The sequence below is a fragment of the Ailuropoda melanoleuca genome, chromosome 16 (genome assembly GCF_002007445.2).
Source record: "Ailuropoda melanoleuca isolate Jingjing chromosome 16, ASM200744v2, whole genome shotgun sequence".
Lineage (NCBI taxonomy): Eukaryota > Metazoa > Chordata > Mammalia > Carnivora > Ursidae > Ailuropoda > Ailuropoda melanoleuca.
The window spans coordinates 79,284,679-79,301,697 of NC_048233.1; the positions used below are offsets into that span (position 1 = coordinate 79,284,679).

General features: G+C 37.3%; 1 protein-coding gene across 2 annotated transcripts in view; it reads left to right on the top strand.

Moving 5' to 3' along the window:
• The window catches only part of ZFP91 (ZFP91 zinc finger protein, atypical E3 ubiquitin ligase), a 46,917-nt gene that overhangs the window by 26,514 nt on the left and 3,384 nt on the right, over positions 1-17,019 (top strand). The window contains exons 3-10 of one of the 2 annotated variants that reach the window (XM_034645712.1): positions 9,222-9,434; positions 9,582-9,618; positions 10,686-10,790; positions 11,299-11,433; positions 12,208-12,258; positions 12,678-12,756; positions 13,910-14,024; positions 16,829-16,928. In XM_034645712.1, the coding sequence (XP_034501603.1) occupies positions 9,222-9,434; positions 9,582-9,618; positions 10,686-10,790; positions 11,299-11,433; positions 12,208-12,258; positions 12,678-12,756; positions 13,910-14,024; positions 16,829-16,928 (835 nt within the window). The remainder of the gene's footprint in view (positions 1-9,221; positions 9,435-9,581; positions 9,619-10,685; positions 10,791-11,298; positions 11,434-12,207; positions 12,259-12,677; positions 12,757-13,909; positions 14,025-16,828; positions 16,929-17,019) is intronic. The other variant, XM_034645713.1, reaches the window with a different exon arrangement.

Below are 17,019 nucleotides of genomic sequence, written 5' to 3' on the forward strand. Positions count from 1 at the left end.
GCTTCAGTTAGAAAAGTAGGGCAACCTGAAGGAGAACCACATCATACTAGGATAGCCTTTCTGACATGAAGTGTTTTATCATGAAGTGGCTCTCATCTTTTGGAATTTGATTAGGTTGTTTTGAAAGAATTATCTGTTGCTATAGGATTGAGTAAATTACTGTTATGTTTCATCTTTTGTTACCTAAAAGAATTAGTCATTTTCCTGCCATTAATGCCAGTATCTTTTTGTTTCAATTATAGTACCAACCATTCTTTCTTTGTCCCTTCTTCCTCATTCAAAGAATGTGGTTGTAGTCTCTGTGCCTACATGTTATGTTGCTCAGATAGTAGTTTCCATTTGTGTATCTTCTTTGGAGAAATGTCTTAAAGTTCTTTGCTCATTTTTTAGTTGACGTTTGTCTTTTTGTTGAACTGAGAATGATTTATATGTTCTGAATATTAGACTCTTATTAGATATAATGCCTGTAAATAATTTTCTCCCATTCTGTGGGTTTTTCTTCTAAGAGTTTTTTAGCATTAGCTCTTAAGTCTTTGATTCATTTTTAGTTAATTTTTATATATGGCATAAAGTAAGGCTTCGGCTTCGTTCTTTGCGTGTGAATATGTAGTTGTCCTAGCACTCTTTTTGAGGAGACTAATCTTTCCCCATTAATGGTCTCAGCAAACCTGTTGAAAGTCAGTTGACCATGGATGTATGGGTTTATATCGAGACTCTGAATTTAATTCCTTTGGTCATTCTGTCTCTCCTTAGGTCAGTACCACACTGTGGTACTGATTGATTACTGCAGCTTTGTTTTTTTTGTTTTTTTGTTTGTGTGGGGGGGGTTGGTGTTTTAAGATTTTATTCATTAGAGAGAGAAAGAGCACAGGTAGGGGGAGCCACAGAGGAAGAGGGAGAAGCAGGCTCCCCGCTGAGCAGGGAGCCTGATGTGGGGCTAGATCCCAGGACCCTGAGATCATGACCTGAGCTGAAGGCAGCCAGTTAACGGACTGAGCCACCCAGACACCCTGTTTACTGCCACTTTGTTGTGGGTTGTAAATTGTGAGACTGGGAAGAATAAAGTGAGTCTTTTTTAAGATTGTTTTGGATAATCTAGGTCCCTTACATTTTTCTATGAATTTTAGGATCAGATTGTCAATTTCTGCAAAAAAGGAAGTTGGGATTTTAATAGGGATTATATTTAATCTGTAGATCAATTTGGGGACTACTGACATCTTAACTATATTTAAGTATTTTATTGTTTTTAATTGAATTGTAAATGGAATTGTTTTCTTATTTCCCTTTTTGGATTACTCATTGCTGGTATATTTAAAACAATATTTTTGCGTATTGCTCTTGTATTCTGCAACTTTGCTAAATTTGTCTGTTACCTTTAATAATTTTGCAGAATCTTCAGAATTTTCTTTAGAAATAGGGTCATTTCATCTGCAAATAGAGGTAGATTTACCTCTTTCTTTCCAATTTGGGTGGCTTCCCCCCCACCCCCTTGGCTAATTGCTCTGGCTAGAACTTCCTGTACAGGTTTGAAAAGAAATGGAAAAAGAGGTCATCCTTGTCCTGTTCCTGATCCTAGGGAAGAGAGCTTTCAGTCTTTTGCCATTACCATTGAGTCTGTTAGTTCTGGGGTTTTGGTAAGTACCCTCTATCGGGTTGAGGAAGTTTCATTCCGTTCCTAGTTTGCTGTGTGTTCTTACCATGAAAGTGTGCTGAATTTTGTGAAATGCTTTTTCTATATCATTTGGGATGATTGTGTGGGGTTTTTTCCTTTATTCTATTGTGGTACATTATAACAATTGATTTTTTTATATTGAACCACCCTCAATCCTAGGATACATCCCATTTGATCTTTGTGTTAAAATGCTGCAGTCTTAATGTGGTGCTGCCTTTGGTTTGCAAGGGAAGTTGGTCAGTAGTTTTCTTGTGGTGTCTTTGTCTTTGGTATCAGAGTAATGATGGCCTTACAGAATGAATCGAGAAGTGTTCCCTCTTTTATTTTTTTGGAAGAATTTGAGAAAGGTTAGTGTTAATTCTTCAAATGATAAGTAGAATTCACTAGTGAAACCATCTGCTCATGGGGGTTTTTTTCCCCATTGGGAGGCATTTGTTTTTGGAAATCATCATTTTATTTTTTTGTTTGCTTCAAATTTTTATTTGAATTCTAGTTAGTTGACATATACTGTAATGTTGGTTCAGATGTAGAATTCAGTGATTCATCATTTACATACGCCACTCAGTGCTCATTACATCAAGTGCCCTCCTTAAAATCCATCACCCATTTAGCCCATCCCTCACCCACCTCCTTCCATCGACCTCAGTTTGTTCTCTATAGTTGAGTCTCTTATGGTTTGCTTCCCTCTCTCTTTTTTTTTTTTTACCTCTTCCCATATGTTCATCTGTTTTGTTTCTTAAATTCCACATGAGTGAAATCATGAGGTATTTGTCCTTCTCTAACTTATTTCCCTTAACATAATACACTCTAGCTCCATCCATGTCATTGCAAATGGCAAGATTTCATTCTTTTTGATGGCTGAGTTAACTCCATTGTGTGTGTGTGTTTGTGTGTGTGTGCACACGTGCAGAGATGTACATACCACATCTTCTTTGTCCATTCATCAGTTAATGGACATTTAGGCTCTTTCCATGGTTTGGCTATGATTGATAATGTTCTTTGGGAGGTTTTGATTACTGGTTCTTTGTCTTCACTTGTGTGTTGAGGTTTCTGTTTCTTCTTGAGTTAGTTTTAGCATGTGTCTGGGTGTTTGTTTAATTTCATGCAGGTTATCTAATTTGTTTGCATACAGTTGTTGTGTTCTCAATCCTTTTTATTTCTGTAAGGTCAGTAATAATGTCTTCACTTTAATTTCCAGTTTTAGTAATTTGAGTCTCTTTCTTTCTTTCTTTCTTTTTTTTTCAAGTTTAGCTAAAGGTCTCAATTTCACAGACCTTTCCAGAGAACCAACTTTTAGTTTTATGGATTTTTCTCTTGGTTTCTGTTTTATTTATCTCTGCTCTAATCTTTATTTCCTTCCTTCCTCTACCTTTGGCTTCCTTTTTTCCCTTTTTTTTCTTTAAGGTGTAGATTATTGATTAGACGTGTGGGGTTGTTTTTTCTATTTTAATGAAAGCACAGCTGTCAATTTCTCCCCAAGCACAGCTTTTGCTGCAACCTGTAAGTTATGCTATCTTGCATTTTCCTTTTCACTCATCCTTTTTTTTAATAATAATTTTTTATTATGTTAGTCACCATACAGTACATCCCTAGTTTTTGATGTAATGTTCCATGATTCATTACTTGCGTATAACACCCAGTGCACCATGCAATACGTGCCCTCCTTAATACCCATCACCAGCGTATCCCATTCCCCCACCCCCTCCCCTCTGAAGCCCTCAGGTTGTTTCCCAGAGTCCATAGTCTCTCATGGTTCATTCCCCCTTCTGTTTAACCCCCTTTCTTCTTCCCTTCCTTCTCCTACCGATCTTCCTACTTCTTATGTTCCATAAATGAGTGAAGCTATATGATAAATGTCTTTCTTTGCATGGGTTCAAGTCCCACCTTTGTTGGTTGTGTGCTTTTGTGTGAAAGACCATGAATATTTCAGAGAAAGACAATTATCATATGGTTTCACTCCTTTTCACTCACCTTTTAAGTGTTTTCTGTAACCTGTTTGAAGAGTGGGTTGTTTAATTTCATATATTTCTAGTTTCATTCCATTGTGATCAGAGAACATTCTTTATATGATCTTTTTAAATTTCTTGAGACTTGTTTTGTGGCCTAGCATATGGTCTTCCCTGGAGACTCTTCTGTGTGCACTTGAGAAGACTGTGTATTCTGGTTTTCTGTGAAGTATTTTTTATATATCTGTTAGGTCTAATTTTTTCATAGGATTGCTCAAGCCCTCTGTTTCCTAACTGGCTTCTGACTATAGTTACTCTGTCCATTACTGAAAGTAAGGTAGGGTAGTCTCTCTCTTATTTTAGTACTGGCTATTTCTCCCTTTAATTCTGTCGTTTATTGCTACATACATTACGTGTGTATATGTTTATAATCCGTATATCTTCTCGATTGACCCTTTTATCAATATACAGTGTCCTTTTTTGTCTCAACAGTTTTTGACTTGAAGTCTAGTTTGTCTTCTATTAGTAGGGCCACTTGCTGTGGGTTGAATAGTTTCCCCAGAAAAAGATGTTGAATACCTGTGAATGTAATGTATTTGGAAATAGGCTCTTTGCAGATAATAGGTCTTTGTGGTAAGTTGTTGTGGAAGCCCTAGGAAACAAATACAGCATTTGGTACTGGAAGTGATGTGTTGCTGCAAAAAAATACCTGAAAATGTAGAAATGGTTTTGGTTGATGTCTAGTACCTAGGGGAATTCTGAGGCAGTTAATCAGAAAGCAGCCTGGATTGCCTTTAAAAAGGTTGGCAGAAATACAGATGTTAAAGGTAATCTGGGGAGGCCTTAGAAGGAAATGATGAACGTGTTGATGGACAGTGGAGGCAAGGTGATCCTTGCTATCAAGTGGCAGATAGTTTAGCTGAATTATGTTCTCTTGGTGGGAAGTAGAATTTCTATAAGTGAGGAACTTGTATATTTAGCTGAGAAGATTTCCAAGCAAAGTGTGGAAAGTGCAGTCTGGTTTGTTCTTACCACTCCATACTAAAAATGAGAGGAATTAGATAAATTAAGGAATGAATTGTTAAGCAAAAAGATAACTACTTGGAATCTTTCTATATTGTGTGCCCATTAACATAGGTTTTTAATTATTGTTTTATACACCTGACTTTTAGGTCATGTAGGGGAAAAATGAGGAGTTACAAACCAAAAATACAATAATACTGTTTTATATTTACTTATATAATTACAGTGTTTTTATTTCCTCATATGGCTTTGAGTTACATACATCCTAGTGTCCTCTCAGCCTGGAGAACTCCCTATAGCATTTCTTGTAGGGCATGTCTACTAACAACAAATTCTGCTTTTGTATATCTGAGAATGTCTCCATTTTGAAAGGATATTTTGCCAGATATAGAATTCTTGCTTGACATTACCACTTTATATATGGAATCCCTCTACTTTCTGGTCTCTGTAGTTTCTGATAAGCAATAGGCTATTAATCATATTGAGTATTTCTTATACCTGATGAGTCACTTCTCTTACACTGTTTTCAAGATTGTCTTTGGCTTTTGACAGTTTTGATTGTAATGTGTCTTGGTGTGGAGCTCTTGAGTCGTTGACCCTAAAAGTAAAACAGCCAGTTATTTTACCAGCAAATGGGTTTATTCAGGAATAGCAGAGGAATTAGAATTCTGGATAAGCAAGCAGTAACAAAAGCCATAGGCAAGTACCATGAACAAAGAAGAGGAACTTTTGGGCGGGGGTGGGTCATAAGGGGGCTGTTGTAAACACAGAGTCCACTGGAGTAAACTAGGAGTTTGAAATATAATAGATTTTCATTGGCTGAATTGTGATTGTCTCATTGGCTGGGCTGCTTCCAGGCAAGGAAAAAAATCTTACTTCCTCCTGCTGGGATAGTAGATGGGGCTTCTTTCTTTCTCTTGGGTCTGCAAAGGATTGCAGCAAGTGGCATGGCATGAGAGCTCCCCTTTCTGGCCAGCCAACTCCACTGTAAATATGTTTCCTTTATTCAGTTTCACAGAATTTGCCCTACTGGATGGAGTTCGTGGAGCTTGTGGAGCTTCTTGTTTGTGTAGATTCATGTCTTAGTAATTTTGAGAAACTTTTGGCCTTTATTTTTTCTCTTTTCTTTTTTTTTTTTTTCTTAAGATTTTATTTATTTATTTGACAGCGATAGAGACAGCCAGTGAGAGAGGGAACACAAGCAGGGGAAGTGGGAGAGGAAGAAGCAGGCTCATAGCGGAAGAGCCTGATGTGGGGCTCGATCCCATAACGTCGGGATCACGCCGTGAGCCAAAGGCAGATGCTTAACCGCTGTGTCACCCAGGCGCCCCTGGCCTTTATTTTTTCAAATAGTCTTTCTGCTCCATTCTCTGCCCTCTTCTGGGACTCTCGTGTATATGTCAGTACGTTTAATGGTCCCATGGGTGTCTTAGGCTCTTGTTTTCTTTCTGTTCTATGGACTGGATACTCTTATTTGACCTGTCTTAATGTTTGCCAATTCATCTATTTTCCTAGATTTGTTAAATGAAATCCTCTAGTGAATTTTTCATTTCATTTGTTACACTTTTCAGCTCCAGAATTTGTTCTTTATAAATACCACCTCTTTATTGACATTCTCTATTTGTTGAGACATTCTCATGATTGCTGTTAGTTATTTGTCAGTGTTTTAAACCCTTTAGCTTTTTTGAACGTATTTTTAAAAACCATATTCTTTGTCTTGTGTCATCTCTAAAGGCTTTTTTTCCTTTAGCTTGTGTTCAGTAAGGGATTTGATCAAGATTTTCTTAAATGTCTTGTTTAACCTGTCTTATTTTTTTAATTTTTTTAGTGCTCGCTTGGTTGCTATAAACCTCTGAGTATTTTTTTACAAAGTTGATTCTGGGGTGTGTGTGTGCGCGCGCGCATGCCATGCGTGTGCATACAAACGCATGTGTGTTTCTCTTGAGGGACATTTTTACTGACATCAGTCTCTGATGATGCTGCTTTCTTTTTAAGATTAGAGTTTTGGGGGAGTGGGATGATATTCATAAAATAGGCTGTTAACACTTTGTTTATAGGAAAAAGCAATTCTCATCAAATTGCCACCATTTGATCAACAGCGTGAAAAGGTGTGGCCATATAATCCTTTTCGTCATAAAGAAAAAAACCTTTACAGGAAGTTCTGGAGTGGGTTTAAAAGTCCAAATTAGTGTAGTTGGGTTGAGTAAAAAAGAAGACTTTCTCTGCATTATTTATTCTTCTTTATAGAGGATGTTGAATTGCTCCCTCTGAAGAAATTACCTTAAAAGCGGCCATGACCTAGATGGAGAAGTCCTTGATTACTAGTCTCAAGACATGATTTTTATATCTGGGTCTGCTTAGCTAGCTTTGTGATCTTGAACAAGTTGTCTGTGGCCTTCCAGTTAGTTTATGGGTAAAACTCCTTGGATTGTATATAGTTGAAGATATTTTCAATTCTAACCTTTTTATTATTACTACTACTAGTACTACTATTACATTATTTTGATACTTAAAGTAGCTCAGATATGAGAGAATGAGAAAGGCACTAATGAGTGGGAAGGAAAACTGAAGGGAAATGCGTATCTGATTTAATAATTATGTCAGGTTATTAGAGTTCCCACTGCTGTTCTCTGCATTTCAAACTAGTTTTATTTCATTACTTCAGAATATTCTCATAAAACTTTCAAAGAGTATAGTTAAAGCTGGAGTAGCCCCCCATTCACCACCTTGTTCCCCAGTGGAGGAAACTATATTTTTCAGATCCTAAAAAAAAAAATGTTATATATAGTTTTGTGCCATATTTTTTGCTTAATTTCTGTTTAACAATATTTTTGGCAGCAATTCCATGTCATTCTTTACAGATACCTCTATATAATATTCCATTTCTGTAATATGCCATGGTTTATTTGAACATTTTCTTGTTGGAGGGAGAGATAGGTCATTTCCATTCTTTAGCTGTTATAAACATGAATCTCCATGTGCCAGTTTATTTTCCTAGGGTAGATACTGAGGAATTGGCATATTTTTGGACCTTCTCTGAAAGTGACCAGTATTTATCAATTTATTGTATATCCTTCCAGAGGTATTATTATCATATAAAAGATAAATGTCTTACATATGTAACATTTAAGTCTATATCTATATATAAAACAAATGTATACCGATATTATATTTGGATATTATATGGCTGTGGGGGTTTTTTTGCACAATAAAGTGTCATGGAGTTACTTCCATGCAGTCGTCTACTGACTAGATGTATCATAATTCATGTAACCAGGCCCCTCCTGATGTTTAGTTTTCTGCTCTTTCACTACTAGAAACTGCTATAATGACTACCTCTATACATAAGTCATTTCATAAGCATGATTGTAATTCTGTAGGATAAATTCCTAGCGGTTGAAATTAATGTGAAAAGATGTGCATTTATAATTTTGATAGATACTGCCAAGTTGTCCTTCATAGAGGTTTTGCCAGTGCACGTGCTATCATCTGTGTTACTGTCTCTTTCCTCTAGCCTTCCCAATACACACTTGTCAAACATTCGGATCATTGCCAGTATGATAAGGGAACAGTGGTATCACACTAATCGTTTTCATGTGAGTTTCTCCTGTTATGAGAGGATTGACCTTTTTGTTTGTGTGAAAGCCACATGTTTTTACTGAACTGCTCTTTTTCTGTTGGGCTGTTAGACTTCGCTTATAGTGGAATTTGCTGTGCAGAAAATTGTTTTTATGTTTATATAGTTAAAGATAATCAGTATTAGGACCTAAAATTTTGTGTTATTCTTAGAAAGGCCTTTTCCATCCTGAGATGATTAAAAGAATTGTCATTAGTCAAAATATACTTTTAATATATAACATATATATATAAAATTAGTTACTCTAGGGATGAAAGTTATATTAAACTTTTTATTATTTATTTCTTGCTCAGGAGTGAATGGCCCTACCTCACTTCATTCACCCTTCAAAGCATGAAGAAAATATAGGATAACAGGGATAGGTTGTGTACCTTTGCACAGCATCTCATAGGATGACTGAAGCAGAGCTTGTCATGGTTGCCCTACAGATTGATTCAAATTCTTGGTGTGGTTCTAAGAACTATTGGATAGAGTCAAGGGAAGGCATTTTTAGTATGGGACTCTTTAGCAGTTTCTGTCAGCGTTGTTCGGTTGTTAAAACATCCCAACCTGGAATTCTTTCTTTCTTGTGCTTTTATAAGAAGTTCTGGCCATCTTTCTGGGACCACTCACTTAATTTAGTTTCTTTTGTCTTGGATATAAAGGTTATAATCTCATGAATTGAATTAGGTGTATTTTGCATACTTCTCTTAGCAGTCCATTTTTTAGTAGATAAGATGATATAAAACCTACTGCTTGACAACATGGAAGTTTTTAGAGTGATGACAATAAGGGTGAATTTTCTCTCATCTTGTTTCTGTTACCTCAGTATAAAAAACTGAGAGGCTTTTCTTCTGAAAAAAATTAATATACCTTCTTTTTTATTAACTTTTTATTTACAATAGTAGGTATACTGAGATGGTTATTGGTTAACTGTAAGCCAATGCTGTATGTTTTCATCTAGATCCTAAGGAAGAGAAAGAGGAAGATGATGATTCTACCCTCCCTCAGGAAGTTTCCATTGCTGCAACTAGGCCTAGCCGGGGCTGGCGCAGCAGTAGCAGGACGTCAGTTTCTCGGCATCATGACACAGAGAACACTCGAAGTTCTAGGTCAAAGACTGGTTCATTGCAGCTCATCTGCAAGTCAGAACCAAATACAGATCAGCTTGATTATGGTACAGTATAAGTGGAGTATGGTTATTTAATAACCGGTTGCCTGCTGATTTTAAATGTAATGTTGAACAGTATACCTTTCAGGGGCAAGTGTGGTAATACAGGGTTCCTTTATAAAGATAAGGTTTTGTTCTGCTTTCTTTTTCCAGATGGGGCAGAAGAACATCAGTCACCAGGTGGCATTAGGTAAGAAACTTCATATTTCATATTTAAACCTTTGGGGACATAGAGCACATACAAAAGTTGTTTTCTGCTTGAAAGAGCGTTGAGCCTTTACAAAAAAAAAATTCAGTTTTGGTATTTAGTTTAGATGTCATTTTGTTCTTGATTTAGAGCTTTAACCATGTAATCTTTAGTTACATTAGTTCAGAAAGCAAGTCTTTTTTTTTTTTTTTTTAAAGACTTTATTTATTTATTCGACAGAGAGACAGCCAGTGAGAGAGGGAACACAAGCAGGGGGAGTGGGAGAGGAAGAAGCAGGCTCCTAGCAGAGGAGCCTGATGTGGGGCTCGATTCCGGAACGCCGGGATCACGCCCTGAGCCGAAGGCAGACGCTCAACCGCTGTGCCACCCAGGCGCCCCCAGAAAGCAAGTCTTGAGTACTTTTGTATTCTGGCTTAGTCCATGCCACTAATGGGAAGTGTGGATGTTTTGACTAGGATTTTTGAAATTTGTATTCCATGGTAAGTCATGTGAATTTTTTTTTTTTTTGGCTTCTTGATCTTTTTGAAAAGTAAAACGGATCATCGGATTACTAGACACAGGATTATAAAGTCTTTGTTTTTGTTTGTGTTTTAAGACAGGGAGAGGGAGGTTGGGAGGGGGAGTTGGAGAGAAGGAGAGAGAATCTTGACGTGCGGCTCCATCTCACGACCCTGAAATCATGACCTGAGCCAAAATCAAGGGTCAAATGCTTAACCAACTGAACCACTCAGGCACCGCATAAAGTCCGTTGGCGTGGGGGTTTTTTTTTGTTTTGGTTTGGTTTGGTTTTAGCTCTTAGTACCATTGAGCAGTCATCACCTTACTTTTATTTAATGAAGTAATAGTATTTCTAGGATTTATGTATTTTTTGGTTGCAGTTATCATTAAAAAAAAAGCTTAGATTGCAGTCCAATTAGACCATAAGGATGAAAATTATAGATAACTTACTGTGAATCTTTGGCAACCTCTAAATTAATTAGCAAATAAAATCCAGTCAGATATAATCCTTACAACTAGAATTTCTAATCTAGAAATTTGCTTCTTTTTAGTAGTGATGAGGAGGAGGAAGAGGAAGAAGAGATGTTAATCAGTGAAGAGGAAATACCATTCAAAGACGACCCAAGAGACGAGACCTACAAACCCCACTTAGAGAGGCACGTCTCAGATTTTACTGCAGACATGTCAATGAAAAATAAGTTAGGAAAGCACTGTTGTGTGCTTTTATTTCACCTTGTTACTAAACTAATGGGTATAGACTTAATTTTAAATGAGTAATTACGCACTTGTTTTGCCAATTTAACATCTTATAACTCCTTCACACAGCCCTCTCTTCTAGTTATAGAACTTTATTTTGATCATATCCACATTATTGGATTTCTGCATGTTTTATCTTGATACAGGGTATCATCAATTGCCTGAATACTTAGAATGTTTTACTTTTGTCTTTCTCTTTACAACTGTAGTGTGTTCTGATTCCCAGGTATTGTTAGCTTTTACTGTGCATGTGAGGAACAATTGACTGAAAATCACATTTCATGAGCTCTAAGGATCATAATTTTACAAATAAATCGATGATAACCTTGGGTTTTACCCTTTGTCACAGTTCCCTTTGCAAAAGATCCTTTGCTGGATACCAATGTTGAAATGTGTTTGTGTTTTCAGGGAAACCCCCAAACCACGGAGAAAATCGGGGAAGGTGAAAGAAGAGAAGGAGAAGAAAGAAATTAAAGTGGAAGTAGAAGTAGAGGTGAAAGAAGAAGAGAATGAAATTAGGGAGGATGAGGAACCTCCTAGGAAGTGAGTAGGCAATTACTACTAAAAATGGAACACTAACAGATTTTGAAGCCACTGGTGGGGAAAAAGAGTGGGAGTGTGAGGAGGCCTATTGACAGGTGCATATTGCTGCCTCAAGCAGCTGACAATTTCATTGCAGAGGCTCTCTCAGAAGCTTGAAAAGTTTTAAATTTAATCCAAAGCAATACTTAAAGACGCCTAAATGAGTGGGCAAGACAGTGGCTAATGGGATGTAGAGGGGATGAGATAGCGAGAAAAAGTATGGCAAATGTGAATCCTCAAAAGAAGGGCAGATGAGGGCTACTGATGGAAGAATCTTGACTTCCTGTCCAGCAGTCATTGCCTGTTGCAGAAATAAGATTTGTTCTAAGTGTTTAGGCTTTTGGGTTCTATTAAAAGGAGAGTATAATTTATATTCTTAGGGTTTTTAGATAATAGACTCTTTTATTCTTTTTAAATTGATTAAATTTAAGTGATAGATTTTTTACTAGAACGACTCTTCAAGTAGTAACCTTGAGGTTTATCCAAATCTTCCATTGTAATGTATAGTTTATGATAGTTATGTATTTAACTTGTAGTGCAGATTTATCTAAGTGAAATTACTTCAGAATAACATCTTTGTTCAGCTTGTCAGATATGTTTTTGGATGTCTGTATCCTGCATTATCCTTTGTTTCTGCCACTGCTCTTTGGTTTTGAGTATATGTCTTTAGTCATCCTTCAGTCTGTAAGCTTCAATCTGGGAGATATGGACAGTTACTCTGTTCTTTAATTATAGGAGAGGAAGAAGGCGAAAAGATGACAAAAGTCCACGATTACCCAAAAGGAGGTAATTTATACTTTAACTATGTTCCTTATTCCTGGTGGTAAGCACTTTGCTCACATAATTACTCATAATTACCCTGCAGGAATGGCTGTTTAAAAATTTCTCAAATGCAGCTTTATTAATGTCCTTGATGCAGAGTTCCTGTGTTATTTCCATTGTAGGGTCTTAAAGTTCCTAAAAATCTTAACACTTCTTTACTATTTGGAGGGTTACTAGTTTATTTTATGCTATTTTTTAAAACTCTTATCAAACATTTGGTTATTTCTGGTTATTTCTAACATAAATTCTGTGCAAGCTATATGCTAGTAAAGAGATTTTAATTCTGCATGCTGTAAAATTGCTGTTCCCTTTAGTGCATTGAGTTAAGCCACTGTGCAGAGTGCCTCTTCCGTTTGCTAACTTTTCTCACATATTGATAATAGAAAAAAGCCTCCAATCCAATATGTCCGTTGTGAGATGGAAGGATGTGGAACTGTTCTTGCTCACCCTCGCTATTTGCAGGTCAGTAAATTGTTATGTAAGGCAGCCTTTCAGGTTATGTTCCATTACTGGTTCTTCTATTTCATGAGATGCTATAATTTGTGAACTTGAGTAGGCTTTATCATTGATATACAATGTCAAGAAAAACCTTCAAAAAGGCATAAAATTACTTCAGTCATTGTGTTAAAAGAAAAATGTCTAACAACATGAGGTCAAATAAAGGATTTCCTTGGAGTAGTCCAGTGTTTCCCATTGCAGTGTAAGTACTTCCGCTATAAGAGGTGATTGTACCAACACATCAAAGACACAGATGAAGAGACTTTATTTTAATGTGTATTTTTAAAAAATAAAATTAGCTTCTCTGACCTGTTATTTCTTGGCTAAAGTTTAAATAAATTTTTAGGGTTTTTGTTTTTTCTGTTTTGTTTTGTTTTTAGTAGATTATCTTTTTAATGAATTAAAAATACTGCTTATATTTAGGTCTGGCAGAAAACATGAAAGTGAAATGTTTATCACTAAAGCTTAAGAAATGCCTGTTTGATTTTTAGTTTAGCAGCAAGGATAACACGAGACTAAGGCCCTACTCTCTGATTCTGTCTCTGTGATAATAGTGATTGCTTCTGTTTTTCCACTGTATGCCATGTGCTGCACTAAGCACCATACAACACGTGATCCCTATATCCTCGCAGTAACACTGTGAGACACTTACAGTTATCTCCATTTTACAAATGAGAACTGTAGCTCACGATATTTAAGCACATTTCCTGAGGTCACACTGCTCGTGAATGATAGACCCAGATTGGAATCCAGGTCTGTCTATTTCCATAGCCTGTGTTCTTAACTATTTTATTATACTGCACCCCCCTTCCATATTCAGAGTATTTGGTTTTCCTTTAGCACTTTTTTGGGGGGGAGGATGGGGGCAGGGGGAGAGAGAGAGAGAATCAAGCCGACTCCACCCAGCATGGAACCTGACCCGGGTAGGTGGGGGGGTGGGAGGGGGCTCCATCTCAGGACCCTGATATCATGACCTGCCTGAGCCAAAATCAAGAGTTGGACACTTAACTGACTGAGCCACCCAGGTGCCCCTCTTTAGCACTTTTGACTTAGCAAAGGAACAAGCTTTCAGGAAGCCTTCATTTTTACCCCTCTTTATTTTCTCTTACTGTTTTAGCACCACATTAAGTATCAGCATTTGCTGAAGAAGAAATACGTGTGTCCTCATCCCTCCTGTGGGCGACTCTTCAGGCTCCAGAAGCAACTTCTACGACATGCCAAACATCATACAGGTACTTTTTGAAGTAATATGTTTTATCAAGTGTTAATTGCATTCTACTTTTAAATGTGTAGATTGGTAATGGTATTTTTTTCTAACGTAAATCTTAAGAGTCTACAGTCAAGTGTGAGAAAAAGGTATGAAAATAAAATGTAATAAAACAAATTTTACAAAGGATGAACAAACTGGGGCTTTTTACTTTTATCCTTTGACTTTTGAAAGAACTTTTATGACCAGGATAATTGTTTATTGAGCACATATCCTATATCAGCTGTTATTGCTTATCCATCTGTTCAACATCACCAAGTTTCCTTGTTTTACAGCTAAGAAGCCAGAGGCTTTGCACATTAAGTAACCTGCCTTTGGTCACACTGCTAGTTTTTAGCAGAATCAGTGTTTTTTAATTCCATTTCTGGTCAATAGTTCAGTAGCTCTTACCGACTAGAAGTGAGGAGTATGAAGAGAGAGCCTCGATGGTAAAAAGGCTTGCCTCTTGGTTTATGGTAACTACTAAGTAGCTCCTGGCACTTCTGCTGCAATCATGAAGGCTAGCTACTGAATTCACATGTCATCTACATCACATGTCATGTAGGAGGTATTGACTCAAAAAGAGAAACCGAATGTCTTCATTATACATAATGCAGAATGATTTCAGATTCCATTCACTTTTAGCCACTGACAGTCTCCATGAAGTTCAGTTAATGGGAACAAATGAAGCTGGGTATTAGAGCTAATTCAGTAGGTCCCAGATACTGGATTATACATGTCATCTTCTCAACAGTCATAGAGGGTAAGAGTAGGAATTCTAGTTGTCTCCTACCCAGGGTTATACTGATACGTGTACCCTTCCCATCTTTTATTTTATGTGTGACTTAGACAAGTTACTTCTCACTTTCTTTCATCTGAAAAAAAGGGATAATAATGTCACCGATATTGTGGAGTTAGTGTAAGGATGAAATGAGATGACATATAAAGTGCTGTTTACTGCACGGGGCCTGGCGCACAGTAGATGTTTCAGAGCACCAGGACTTGAGCGCAGGCCTGAATCACTGCAGAGTCTAAGGTCTGCGCATCATACCATGCTGCTTCAGGGAGAGGGCTGTCTCCACTCTGTTCCTTGCTACCTGCTGCCTTTTCTCCACCCCTTTTCCCTGTTAATTCTGTTTTATTCTCTCCAAAAGTAGTCTTTTGACAACCAGCTGAGACTACTTTAGGTAAATATTATAGGCCTACTATGACAAACTGCTTTAGAAATTCAGTCCATTCCAAATATTTACATCTGCTTAGTACCGTTTTATGATGTTATTGTAGTTCTCTTTTTCCAAATTAGTGCAGACAGACTCCCTTTGAAGATGTGATTTATTTAAGCAAGTGGATGCCCCGCCCAGATTTGCCATGCGACTATGAAGCTGGAAAGGTGGACGAGACCTGGGAGACACTAAGAGTTGTCCCTGGGTTAAAAGTGCATTTTTAGACCTTGCCTGCTTAGCATGTAGAAGATAGCCCCACAGACATTGGCGTCATTTGAGCCACGTTAGAGATACAGCATCTCAGACTCTGCCTCACACCTGTTCAACTAGCATCTGCATTTACTAAGATCCCCCAGTGATTCCTGATTCCTGAGTGTCTTCAAGCTTGATACAAACTTGGCTCTTCTACCCTCGGCTTTAGAACTGTTTGGGGTGGAATATGGAATTAAATTGGTTACTGTTTGCCTTTTAATTTATCCTCATGTTTTCACTGTGACTTTTTGTAGCAATTTTAAGTGAAAGGCATAGAAAACAATAGTGGTCATTTATTCAAGAGATACAGAGCATCTCCTTATCTGCTTCTCTCCCAAACCAAGTGATAAAGAAATAATTAAGTGCAGTGCTCCTTTGGCCCATAGATTGGACACCATGTTGCCAAATTCATCAAAAATCCTGTGAAATTTGGGGGGATTGTGAAATGACGGGGGGGAGGTAGTTGAATGGTGCAGAAGATGTGGGGGAGAAGAATAAGGTAAAGAATACAAGTACTGTTTGCATATGTTTGATAGCAGCAACTTGAACCTTTTGAGAGAAATTTAAATTGTTTATTTTGGGTAACAGTTTTAAAACCTGAAACAGAAGATATGATTACCACTTTAATCGTGGATCACTTTTCTTCTAGGGAATGCCAAATTCTGTTGTGGTGGTGGTTTGAGTGCCAAATTCTTTATATGTAAGCTTTCAGCTTTCACAATCTGAAAAAACTGTTCTATAGAATAAAATCCAGGGAAAATGTTCTTCTTTACTTACTAAGCAATTTATCCAAGATCTGGATTACTGGGATTGAGATTGGGGTTCTAATTCTCATATTTCCATTAGGTTGTTTTTGTTTTGCTTTGTTTAGTTTTGTTTGTTTTTTTTTTTTAAAGATTTTATTTATTTATTTGACAGAGATAGAGACAGCCAGTGAGAGAGGGAACACGGGCAGGGGGAGTGGGAGAGGAAGAAGCAGGCTCATAGCGGAAGAGCCTGATGTGGGGCTCGATCCCAGAACGCCGGGATCACGCCCTGAGCCGAAGGCAGACGCTTAACCGCTGTGCCACCCAGGCGCCCCTAGTTTTTTTTTTTTTTTTTTTAAAACAAGTCCTTAAGCTACTGAATGTATGGACTTTTAAAGAAAAATTGAAAATGGTATATTTCTTATCCCAGGTGTTTTATACATTGAAAACAGTATTGCTCTTACTGTAACTGACCTGACTAATCATCTGCTTACTTATTGTGAACTGGGAAAGTCAAATACTTAGAGGGATTCTAAATGGAACACTAACCACATTATTTTTCTTTTTAGATCAAAGGGATTATATCTGTGAATATTGTGCTAGGGCCTTCAAGAGTTCTCACAATCTGGCAGTGCACCGGATGATTCATACTGGCGAGAAGCCATTACAGTGAGTGTTTGTTTACTGGTGGACATGTGGGTGAGAAGCGCGTATCTGCCCTTCTTGCTGGTTAGCCCCTGTGCAAACATTTCAGTCGCCA